General features: G+C 50.3%; 1 protein-coding gene across 11 annotated transcripts in view; it reads right to left on the minus strand.

Moving 5' to 3' along the window:
* Positions 1-241: 241 nt before the first annotated feature.
* Positions 242-12,824, minus strand: part of LOC119433313 (uncharacterized) — a 233,416-nt gene continuing 220,833 nt past the window's right edge. For all 11 annotated transcript variants that reach the window (XM_037700460.2, XM_037700459.2, XM_049659100.1 and 8 more), the window contains one exon: positions 242-4,341. In XM_037700460.2, the coding sequence (XP_037556388.1) occupies positions 2,617-4,305 (1,689 nt within the window). In that variant the 5' untranslated portion in view covers positions 4,306-4,341 and the 3' untranslated portion in view covers positions 242-2,616. The remainder of the gene's footprint in view (positions 4,342-12,824) is intronic.

Raw genomic sequence — 12,824 nt, forward strand, 5'->3', positions numbered from 1 at the left:
AGTTATACGATGGACAGTTCCCGGTGTGAAATGATGTAGTTTTACCACACCTTAATCAAGTAATAATTTTTACCACCTGGGGTTCTTTCACGCGCACCCAGGGTCCGGTGCATGAGCGCCTCTTCGTTCCACCTCCATGGGAATTCAGTAGGCAAGCGAACCCGCGACCTTGCGCACAGCAACGCAACGCCATGACCATTCAGCCACCACGACGAATGTGACGAAGAAAAGGCGTCGACAATTACAAAAAGAAAAGCACATACTTTTATTTGCTTTGTTTTCGTACTATAGCTATTGCAGTGCTGAAAAGTGTCGTACTACTGTTCAATGGGCCGGCGCTGTCCCATTTTAATTGGATAACTCCCACCGACCGCAGAGTAAAAATTCTGCTCGTATGTGTGTCTAAACGCTTGTTCGCAAGTGTTCTGGTCTACTGTCTTAAGACATTTAAAGTCTGCATAGTAATTAATACTCTCACAAGTACATATTTGAGGACTAGTTGGTTTGTTTACTCCTCTGTCGAAATCACACACAACTGGTAGTTCGCGCTCGTCCAGTCCACGTTTTCTGATGATAAAACACGTCAAGCAGCATCAAAGCAAGACAAAATTGGAGAACATACAGGGCGTTTCAGCGAACACAAAAATTTTGATGGTTGCCCGCGGTTTCTTCACAAAGCGCGGTTTTAGGCATTGAAGCACAAAAGCAACTGGAACGCCAATGCATTTCTCCGCAAAGTTCGGGAATTAATATCTCGAAACTGGTGTCATCCTGAGAATTCGTTCCAAATGGATAAGCCTTGCGAACTGCACGGCTAGAATTTGTAAATTGCAATATGGGCTATAAGGTAATTAGTTAATAAGTTAATTAGTGAATTTTTGTTAATTGGTCGATAATGCATTTCACTTTTTGGGGGCAGGTAACGTCCGCCTCTTTGACTAGACTATGTCATGAACTACAATTGTACTAACTGCCACTGGTAACAGTTAAAAGTTTTTGAAAGTGTTCGGTGAAACACCCTGTATATGTGACGTCGAATGGGAGATAAACGAATTCACTGTTGCCTTCGTACAAAATATAGCTTGAGCTGTTCGGTTGGCAAACAGCACAACACAAGCAAGGCACAGTAGGCCGGTTATTTTTTAACAAATAAAATGTTTATTGTAGCGACAACTCGTAGAGACGGATGTCGCGCGATCAGGCCACGCCCCCCAGCGTCCCCTTGTTCGTATACAAACATCGTGCGACGAAAAATAAAAATAAAAAAGAAAACAGCAAGAAAAAATTATCCTACAGGAATGAACTCAGTTATGACCAGCACGTTTCTCCGAAAGAACATTTTCCTGAATGTATTTTCTTTATGTACAATAAACGCCACACATCGGCGCTGAATACTGCGCTGGGGTAGCCATGATGCCACTCCAGTTTCTAAGCCTTAACTAAGCCTGCCCGAGGTTTCCACGTCCTGGGCTCGGAATCACAGTAATAAATACACATCTGCGATGCAACCGCAGGTGGACAGGCGGAGGAGGAAAAAAATGGTGTGACGGACTTATCACACTTAAGTGAGAACAAGGACGCGATAACTAACCAAAACATCTAGCAGGCGCTCTTGGCAAGGCATAAAAAAAAAAAATCGCTCGACCACAGCCATGCCATCGAGAACCATCAGAATGAATGCATCATGGCTACGACTCACGCAAAACAACAATTCCAGCACAATCCGCACGACTCTAACGTCACAAATGAGTGTTAGTCTTTGTACATAGTGACAAAAAACACCATTCGCAACTTGCACCTTAAACGAGACGAAGTCTGTACAACTGAGGGAAAAAAAAGTTGACAAACAGGACTGACAGTACTAGCAACAAAAGATCCAACAACAGTTTCTCTCAAGTGTTCACCAGGCTCAACCAAAAACGTATACACTTCCAACTCGTGACAACACCAGTCGTTACACTTTTACCACGCGCGTGGCACTCCAGGAACGCTATGGCACAAGAAAAAAAAATGTCCGTCAATAAAGGTGCTAATACAATCCAGATAAGGCGGGCACAACATGAAGCACACAGTGTCCAGGCAGATTTCTCCGCACAACCGTACGATTCGCAATAACTAGAGACAGTCGGTGAGAAGCGACGTGGGCACACGCCTTAAGAGCCCAGGGTTACCTTTCGCAGTCTGTAACCACGCACTAAGCGAAGGGCACAACCCGCACATTATAGGCACTAAACTAGCGGCGCTCGAGCTGACGTCACGCGTACAACGACAGATAATCATTAGACGCCACGACACAGCGCGACCGATGTCCTTAAGTGCCCTTGGCGCACACGCACACACATACGTACTTGTAAGCCGCATAGAAAAGCACAGCACCAACACACCGCAGGCACACGAACGACTGGCAGGGACTTCCTGTGCCAGCAACACCACACGTTTGATCACTAGACACTGCGAGGATTACACTGCCGAGTCCCGACGTGTAGCGAACAATTCTTCCCGGCGCAAAGTCGACGCCGGAAAGAACGCGCTCGAACCACTACAGGTTCAGACGGGGTCCTGGCACGTTGTATCATTTGTGTTCTTGCATAATTATTAAAATTTGATCACTAGATGCTATGAGAAAAAGCCTAGATCCTTAAGTGCCTTGGTGGCCCTCTGTATGAGCTCGTCCTTGTACCTCCATATCGTGGTGTCCTTGACGGTGTAGACCTTGAAGTCGCTGTTGCAGCTCTTCTTCAGGGGCCCCACGCAGTCCTTGCGGTAGTGCTGCAGCTGGGCGTACGGCGTGTCGATGCTGTACGTGGTGCACGTCCCGAAGCAGTTGAGCGGGAAGTGGTTATGCACGGACACGATGCGCTCCACGTTGTGGAAGCACTTGACGTACGAGCCGGGCTTGGTGAAGTTCTTGGCGCGGTACACGTGCTGCAGCATGTGCATGTATCCCGGGATGCCCACCTCGTGAACGGTGTGCTTGGCATCGTCGTTCATCATGTCGTCGAGGAAGTAGACGTTGCGGACGTTGTAGCTGGCCCTCGTGTAGTTCTTCTGCTGCAGGGCCATCGGCACGACGTCGGTCATCAGCTCCTTCCAGGTGTGGTGCTGCACGGGCATGACGACCTCGTCGATGTCCAGCAGAACGATGTACTGGTACGAGTAGAGGTTCCGGTAGAGGCAGTCGTTGTACGGGATCAGCTCGTTCTGGCGCTTGTGGGTGAGCTTCATGCTGAGGAAGTTGTGCCGCAGGCCGGGCAGGTTGGGCTGGCCACCGGGCAGCGTGATCGGCGTGAGCTCGACGAGTCCCTTCTGCTGGTAGTACTGCAGGGTCTTGGATATGTTGGGGTGAATCTCGAGCTCGTACAGGAAAATCTTCTTGGCCCCCAGAATGTTGAGCAGCTCGATCCACTCGATGAGGCGCACGCTCAGGTCGTCCTTGAGGAAGTCCAGGCCCTTGACGCACACGGCGAAGTCCTGCTTGACGGCCGGCCGGTTGTTCACGACGCGCACGTTGTTCGTGGGCTTGTCGCACTGCTTCTCCACCAAGGAGACGGACATTGGCGCTTCGCGCTTCGTGTTCAGGTATGGCGCCTTGCAGGTCACGATGAACGGCTGCAGGATGCCGTCCTGGTAGTTGCCCCATTTGGAGTACCAGGCGTAGGTGTACTTGGTGGTGGAGATGGTGGGGTAGGCGCCATTGTTGTACCACAACTGGCACAACGTCGGCGGCGGCTTAATCCTGTCGGCCATGACCAGGATGCGCACCAGAGGAACGTTGCCAACTCGCGCCCGGTTGTCGAAGTACGCGCCGTAGATATAGAAGGTGCCGTTCCGGATGGACAGCTTCTGCCAGTAGAGGTTGTTGAAGGACAGGTCGTATAGTTCGGGAAATTTGACGCAACTCTTGGAGCTGATGGGAGGCTTGCGACCGTTCTCCCAGTAGGCTCTGGGTATATTCGACATGTTCGAAAGTTTCGACAGGAACTCCTTCATGGAGACGGAAGGAGATATGTCGACGTGAGGACGCAGGTTTAGGAGTGCTTTGCCGTCGGGCGTCGTGTCGCGTTGCGAAGTCGTGGAGGACTCAAGTTTCGAGGTGGGTACGGATTTGACCGGTTCCACGGGTACATGATGTTCAGGAGGCGCTGCTGTTTGTAGCAAGGATCGCTGAAAGGGCCCAATCAGGAACGAGTTGCCGGCTCCGTGAGTGAAGTGGAACACGGCGTAGCAGACGCCCATCCAGACGCAGACCAATAGAAGGACCCTCCGTAGGGCCTTCCAGGCTACAAGGAGTTGCTTGCGGGCCATGGTCACTGGCGTGGGTCAGGTTTTCAACGGCCTTTCCTGCGAACAGAAAAGCGAAGAAATAAGCTGGTTGCTTGCTAAGCGAGACATTAAAATATAAAACGTTGATATTAGTTATCGTATAAGCTTCCTCACTCAGCGGGCTTGGCTCCTTGAAAATAACCACGGACCAAACAACCAGTAAGCTGAGGCAAAATGATCTACCACTAAACAACTCACTGCCGCAGGCCAGGCGACCAAAATAAAGATGACAAACGTTCATACATCACTTCGTCTACGCAACTTGACTAATCATGGCAAACATTGGCCCAACCACGAAAGCGTTCTCAATTGAAATTCATACAGTCATTGCGTCCCACGAACGAGTCGAAAAATCAGATTGCCGGTGAGAAATCACTTCGAAATTGCTACCTAATTAGACGAGACCAGGTCTGAATACAGAGTACAAAGATATGCACCGGGTTTCGCACACGGTCGCCGCAATGTTCGCGCATGCGCGCACCAGATTTCAATGCGCAGCGACGTTCAGCGGGCTTTCTACCAGTACAGAACTTACAACGCCGAAGACAGATCGGTACCCTCGCACAGACCAGGAGCCTCGCGACCTTTGCAGGTCTTCGCGTTACTTCGAAAGGCGACAATCTTCAAGCTCACGACGAAGGGAAGTAAGACCCCACTCCAACCTTTCCACGCACGCGCTTGTGGATCCCGACACCATTCGGAAGAAACGTTCATCACTGCTGCATCAAACACAGCGGTAACCCGCGAAGGACACCGTACACAAAGCAAACGCAGCGCTTCCTCTCGAAGCTACAGTCCCTCGACTTCTTTCTCTTCTTTCTTCGAAGCGTTGTTTCAAACCATTAGCCTCGCAAAAGCGCAGCTCGGCCACTCAGCCTCCGCTGCGCGCCCTAGCGGCAGCTAACAGCAGCAGGGCCAAAAGCTACAGCGACGAAGGGACAGACGCGCACACACGCACACATACGACACACGCTCAGTTAAAACAGTAAGTCTGGCGCCTTTCAGACAGCTGCTCGACGCGTAGACAACAGCCACAGCGACCGAGTCGAATGCCAGGGAGCGGCGTAAATAAAACGCTAACGGCCCCTGGCTTCTTTTCTCCGGGGCCCATTTCGCTTGTCAGGCTGTACGCGCCGAGAGTCGTATCGGTGTTCGCTTTAAAGAAGGATGTCGCCTTCGTGCCGTAGTAGCTCGCGCTCTGCGTGGGTCGTAATTACTTCTTGATGTCAACTGCCGCCGCCTGCGCACGCATACGGCGATGCCTCGAGCCTCCCTTTTCGTCGTCGATGCCGTTGGCTTCGCGTGAACAAGTTTCCGCGTAGCGCGGTAAGTGCGCCGTGGTATACCCATGCAAGACGCGGGTAACAGCCGCTCCTTTATGGCAAGAAAGTGCAGCATTAAGGAAAGCGGAGGCAAAGAGCGCCGGTAATGGCACTCGGGTCTAGCAATTAACGAGCGTTCTTAGTCGGTGCCCGTGTAGCCACCGAAGCGCGAGAGCTTTCGCAGCACCGGTCTTGTTGGAAAGCCTTGGAGAGCAGAAAAATACAGAACAAAGAAAGCAGCGAGAATCAATGATTCATCTTCGCAAATAAGGCGCAGAAGCGAGAGATCGGGCTGTAACTGGCCGAGCACAGATCCAAATAATCGCGTACAAACAATCTAGCAAAAAGGATACGGCGACTCCGTATATCTGGAGGCACTCAGAGGTCCGGCCGCAGGAAGGCGAGCGCTCTTAGCTGCGTCGCGACGTTTTAGTTCAGTGGCGAGGTTCAGCTACAGGGGGTGATCACGCGCACGCGTTCTTACAGTCGTGGCGCAGGGCAACGTACGGGTTTATCGATTGCAATGACGACCAGGTGCTTTTAGCTGTGCCGGTTTGTTGTGGCGGTCACGTCGTTCAGGCCACGCCGAGTAAATGGTGCTGACAGCTCCTTAACGAAAGAGCCACGCACAACGGTATTCTCTGTAGCGGTCAAGCATTTTAATTATGACTTTCCAGTCGGGCGAGCTGGCTAGCTAGATTTCTACAATCTACTGCTAGGAAACATACAGGCTTATCGTGAGAAAATTGAGACGCGTTATAGCTGCACTAGCAACTTGCGCATATGTGCTAATCAAGGCTTGGGCCGAAAGGGCTGTATACATGCATATCGAGTAATTAACAGGTTTATTAATTGAGGCACCTTAGCAGCCACGACAGTCTTCAGGTCGCCTTCAGGAACAAAATACTGACGATTCCTGCTCAGGAGTCCAACTTCAGGCATGTATCACTTTTAACGATCATGCAGTGCTGGCGTGACGAAAGAGCTCCACTATCGACTTCCAACAGTCAACCACCTTATTGGGGGCGGCAGCCATGCTACTGCTGCAATACGGATATCACGCTTAGAAAATGCACCATCGATGGAACCCGTAAAGAAGCCGCAATGCAGGCTATCGCCTAGAACAATAAGGCTTTTCAAGCGAGCCGTATTAGCTGCCGTGGGACAATCTTGCTTCTTTATTGCACCCACAGTCTCCTTGCCTTGTCTGCAATAGAGTACCCGGAGGCAGCTGCATCTGCAGTTTCTTGTCACCCCCCTGGCGAATATCAAAATAAATCAGACATGTACGCTATTCACGGCGCAGGAATGAGAGAGCCACTATACATGCTACCGCATATAATGATCACGTTCTTCGTAGCAGTATACAGGATCGACAGGCGATTGCGTTGGTACAGGTTCGAATGCTCGAAACAGGGCAGCGCGAAACAACACGGTTCCTTTTTGGTTGCGGCATAGCGTGTCAGTTGCCTCGGCAACAATCAGGCCCCGCTCAAGAAGGATCATTGAAGGTTCTAGATGAAAGAGATTGCATACAGGCCCGTAAACTCTTCACAGCATGACAGGGATAGAAGAAAAGGAGTCGCAGTAACTACATCACGTGCCTGCAATACAAGCGCACGCAGCCTGCCTGTAACGTAAACGAAGCCTACGTTATGAAGATTACAAAAACGAAGCTTACGTTAATGAAGCGGAACGCTGTGCTAGATGATCGAAGCTGTTGGCATATTGATCGGGTATAAATGATGTCACGGCTTCTTCGCTAATGAAATCGGGCAGAAAGCATCTCAATAATAGACACACGTACTTTACGGGAAGCAAACAAGGGGAAGAGCTTTTTTCCTTGCCAATTTTTTTTTTAAGTTCTCGAAATTCAATCACTGCAAATCGCGATAAACGAGCGTGAATACGAAAAACGCGAGAGAGGAAATAATGCGAAGGTAAACGAACGCCTCGTTAGCATTGGGGGCCGCATGGTCATTCGTACGCATGTGAAACGAGGGGATGCACGTCTTATATATGAGATGCACGGAACTTTTCAAACCGATTGTATGCGCGTCTCACTGCCTGCTGCCGGTTGAATCACTGACGGGAGCCAAGCGTCAATGAACTCAAAGGGCTTTCAATTGAACGTATGCGCAAGGTAACCTACAAGGATATGTGTCGAAAGGGAATACGACATACAAGCTGACCCCTGAACGAAAGCCATACGTATGAACCAAATGGTGGGAGTTCATTTAGGGGTCAATTAATTCCAGTCCGCGAAGAATGGTGTACGATAAGCGGACAAATAGCGTGCGCGTTAACCACGTACAAAACGACGACATCGACCGGCACAGATGCATACGCTAACCAGGTCGCATAGTGAGGTCTCGTAGTGATATTGCATGGAACAGCTCCCTACCGTATAGCAGAGACAGTAACGCAACAGGCGCAATCAACAAGTATCAGCCGGTGAGGGATTGCACGTACCCAATATACGATCGGGGCACGTCGGCGCTAACGTCACAGCGATGGAACTAACAGCATATCAGCGGGCCACAGGAAAAACAATGTAGCTTCGCCGAGCGTCGGCTTTACCTTACGTTAACGAACAGGCCGACTAGTAGCGTTTACTAAGATTGCCGGTGGGATACGTTTGGTGTCTGTGAGGCCGGCGGAGCAGTCTGGCACTGATAATAACACGCGGACGAAACGAGTATAAACGACCGAAGCAGGCGATGGTATACTGTGGACGGTGCAGCAATGCGTTGAAAATTAAAAGAAAATTACGGGGTTTAACGCCCAGAAATTGCAAAGCAGTTCAATAAGAGGGACGCGGTAATGGTGGGGTGAAGCTCACTATTCATGTTGACCACCTCCGGCTCTTTAGCGTGCACACAAACTACTGTAAACGAGAGTTTTCTTGCGTTTCGACACCCACCGGATTGCGGCCGCTGCTGGCGGGTTCGCCCAAAATCCACCCTTTTGCTCGAAACAGCCCTCATGCGGGCGGCGAGAGAGCGATTGTAAATGCCAGTAAAGCGATCCAACCTAACTAAGTGAGACGCCGAATTCGGTACAGCTGCAAATCTGCAATCCCGCTTGTCTAGAACGGTCAATTATAGGCCAATTCGGTAGCCATTTTTCCCGCAAGAAAGTACAGGCCCACGCATGGTCATGCAACATGCTCAGTCCATACGCCATAGTTGAACAAACAGATACAAACGGATCTGGGAGCCAGCTGCTATATCACTGCGTAGCCACTGGGACGCTATAACACAGTGCGTAGCCGTCTACTGGACCACTTTTGGACAAGTGCGATTCACACTGTGCGACGCGCGCGCACGCTCCGGTTAATGCACACCAAAGCACAGACCGTGTAAGAATATTTTAGTGCATACGATGTAAATGCCAAAGCCCGCTAGCTCCTCCGCGTTATCACTGCGCCAGCCAACGATGGTCTGCAGCGAGGAAGGGATTCATTCTCATACGCTCAGCACGAGACACCGGATATAAAAAATCACGGACAGTTCGCGAAAGCTTGAAGTCACCGCTCCAACGATAAGCTAAAGCGGTTCAACCGGTCGAGACCGGTGTGGCCTTTACACTTTTGCGAGAGACCGTAAGTATAAATGCTGTTACTGGCTTTCACGTCCTGCAACGCTTTCTCACCGGGTGACGCGGTACTGCAGGATGCGATGAGGAGGCGGAAGTACACATCATGAGTTCGCGTGTGTAACACTTTCCGAGAGGCCGCGTCCCAGGTTGGCGTCCACGTAACGGTATATTAAGTAAACTTCTTGTCCCTCCTGCATGGTGCGCATATATATATATATATATATATATATATAAAACAGGCTTACGTTTCGCGGGAATCGCGCGAAGGATAACCAGCAAGACCGAAACTAGTTTCTCTGCCGAAAGATTAGCGCCTCGCAAAAAACAGCGCTTCCAACCCGTTCACCAGAGTTCTCCGAGGATTGATTTGCTTTGCAGCAACAGTGTTGCTGCGTGAATTACCCGGAGAATGCGGATAGTGGCTAAGGAAACCAACACGAAGCAAGAAAAAAAGTACCACAAACAGTCGAAACACGACGAACCGGCTTTTTTCCTCATCATTGCTGATGTCAAGGATGAACGACATCGCGAGAAAAAAAAAAAAAAAAAGCCTGGCGAAGGCAAATGAATGCGACGTACGAGCTCAGAAGGCTGTTGCGCGGCTTCGCTCGGCTCAAGTAAGGAACGACGCGGTGCACGGGGTGCAATTAAGACAAAACCGCCTATGCGTTGAGTGACGCATTGCATCGTACATCCCGACTCGCCAATTCCCTGCAGTATGCAGCGATCGTCAAGGGACTCGCTTCAGCCAATGCATAACGGTAGCCGGCTGGGTGTACCAGAATTAAAAAAAAAAAAAGTAAGGTTCGCACAATGCGCGCTAATATAGTACTCCATTCATAGCCTCCGAGAGAGCTGGCGCTGGAAGCAAAACCCGCCAGCGCGCGGAATCTCAGAGGCCATGCTCCCTTGCATTCTCAGCAAGCAACGCTGCAGAAGCTACGCAAGTAGTGCGGTTATACAAGACTTACTGCGCGCGCTTCGTCCTGCAGTTGCGCTCGATCTGCAACGCTCTACAGGGAATAGTTACTCCAAATGTTATACGGAATAACCTGAGATGTTAGAAGGAAAATCTGTGAAAATAAGGTTTCGTGAAATCACGCACATCTGTGCTGCCCGTACGCGACGCGCACTCTTTAGTCGCGGGCGCAAGCGGCGTGGCGCGACCGCTGCTCGAAGAAACGTGTTACTCCGCTCGTTCGGTGGCAAATAGGTTCACATCTGCGAAGCCTACCGCGTAGTAAATACGTCCTATTTTGAGACACAAAAGCGCGACACTTATCGTTGCATCGAACTGCATGACGCATACCCATGCGTCTTCTTTCATGCACGAACGCACTCTTGGTCGCGAATGCGAACAGTCCGGGAAAGTCTCTCTACCCTTCGTAGCGTCGCCCGCTATGTATGAAACGGAGTAAACCCGATCGTGAAGGCTCTATCGAATCGGCGTTGAGCGGAGGGCGATCAGAGTGTGACAATGAGCGAGTCCCTTGTTCTGGTTCTCGTTCCTGATTGGCTGACACGACCCGCAGCTTTCGCTTCACTGCACGGAATTGGCGAGGCGGAGTAAGGACGTAGCACAAGCCGCTGGCTGTCACACACAGACAAAGTTAGGCGAGCCCACCAGGGAGCAGCGCTCTTTGCGACGAGGCTCCTTAGCGGAGCTGCGTGCATGCGTATATCTACGGCGGCATTAAAAGCAAAGGAAATGCTGCCACTATATGCCTCGTTCGCGCAATTAGCGGCCCGCGGATCCAAAGGGTGTTGCGAGGTCGCGAGACGACACGCGTCTCTGCGAAGGAAAGCTGACGAGGTTTGCCGCTCGGCAAGGCAGGTTTTCAGGAGGCTATGTTAGCGGATAAAAGACCAACGCCTCCTCGACAGCGCAAAAAAAAAAAAAAAAAAAAAAAAAAACGCGGTAACTAGAACCGTGACGTCACGCTAATTAGCTGTTTTGAGAAAGTGTCATTACGTTGACCCCTCAAGACAAAAGGCGTCAAACTGAACGCTAGCTCCCTTGCTGCCGTTCGCCCTTTGCGTGACGTCACGGCGGTGCGTGGTCCAAGTCACAGTCTCAACTCACTCAAGTTGTACAGTTCAATTAAAATCGAGCAGGACAGAAGAACTAAGGAAAGCACCGGCAAGACAAACGCGCGAGCTTATTGCGTTCCGTTTTCATTTGGCTCCTGCAAATATGAATCGATACGTTTTGTAAGACTTCATGGCACTTAAATATATATACTTAAAGGGGTGGGAGGTGACAGGAGACTCAGGTACGAGTTATTTGTTGAACAATGATAATGGTTGCTGCGGCGCGGAATGCTCACTGGAACAATTCCCGTTAACAAAAGCTTGAACGGCATCGCAGTGCCCGAGTATCAGCTATCACGTTGCGGACTATGATATGGAATTCAATCGACTGGACTCCAGCCGCTGCCACCGAAGTACTGCCACGACTCGCGCCATCACTAACGAAAGCATGTTTTTCGAGCGCTTGGGACAACGTTGACAAAGTTGACGCCCTTGGGACAACGAAGCATGCTGTAACCCTGAAACTCTCACTTACAGGCACGAACATACGTGCGGAGGAACGGTATAGAAACTGCAGTTGGAAATAGGTAAGTAAGAAGACTATAGAAGAAGACTAGAAGAGTCTCGAGCAGCAATTGCGCGAATAACCTCCTTCTTGCGACGTCGCCCTTGATTTCATGCATGATTTAACGACAGAGCCTTTCAATCACACCTGTTCCGAAACATCTCTTCACAGCCTATCGAGTGATTGAATAAACCGGTGATGGCTCAGGTAACTTTCTCAGGAGGGTTAAGAGATTGACGCGCCACCAGTGAGCAACAAGATGAAAATCATCGCCACCCGCTGCTGCAGAAAAAAAAAAAAAAAGGGGGGGGGGGGGGGGTCATGACTAAGGTGACTGAAAGAGCAAAAGATGTTGATTAAAGATGATGTTTGTCTGGCTTTGCTAATACAGCGCGCGCATAGATTTCAGCTTGGTCTGCTCAAAGAGTGAAGTTTTAGTTAGTTTCGTTGTCTGCATATAGGTGATGAGACCGTCTGCAAATCCCCATCCCCACACACCCCGTTAGCCACGTTATCAACACGGGGTCGTGTGAAGTTTCGAGACTAGATATGATTGAACCTTCGACTTAAAGTGACATCCACATGCCCTGCCTCTTGCTGACATTGAACGTAATGAAACACGACTGCACCTTGCCAAGCAGAGGCTCAAAATATGAGGCCTTGAGACAGCGAGGGTCCGTTTCAGGTAATCAATCGCGCACGAAATTCCGGGTCCTGTCACAACCTGCCGACGGATCGATCCCGAAATAATTAGGCGGCGTGCGACGCGACTATAAGTTAAGGCGCTGAAGCGCGTAGACGAGTCTTCTTTCTCCAGGCGTTAATTACAGCGGGTGCTCATTATAGCGTGAGACAGAATGTGCTCGAGAGAACTTAGACGGCGTGTACGCTCGGCGAAGAAATATTTAGCGCTATCAACCAACTTAGATCAACTGACCGCAGTCACCGGGTAAGATGTAATTGACAGCGACGTTCCTAGAAGT

Source organism: Dermacentor silvarum, chromosome 11, assembly GCF_013339745.2.
Source record: "Dermacentor silvarum isolate Dsil-2018 chromosome 11, BIME_Dsil_1.4, whole genome shotgun sequence".
NCBI lineage: Eukaryota > Metazoa > Arthropoda > Arachnida > Ixodida > Ixodidae > Dermacentor > Dermacentor silvarum.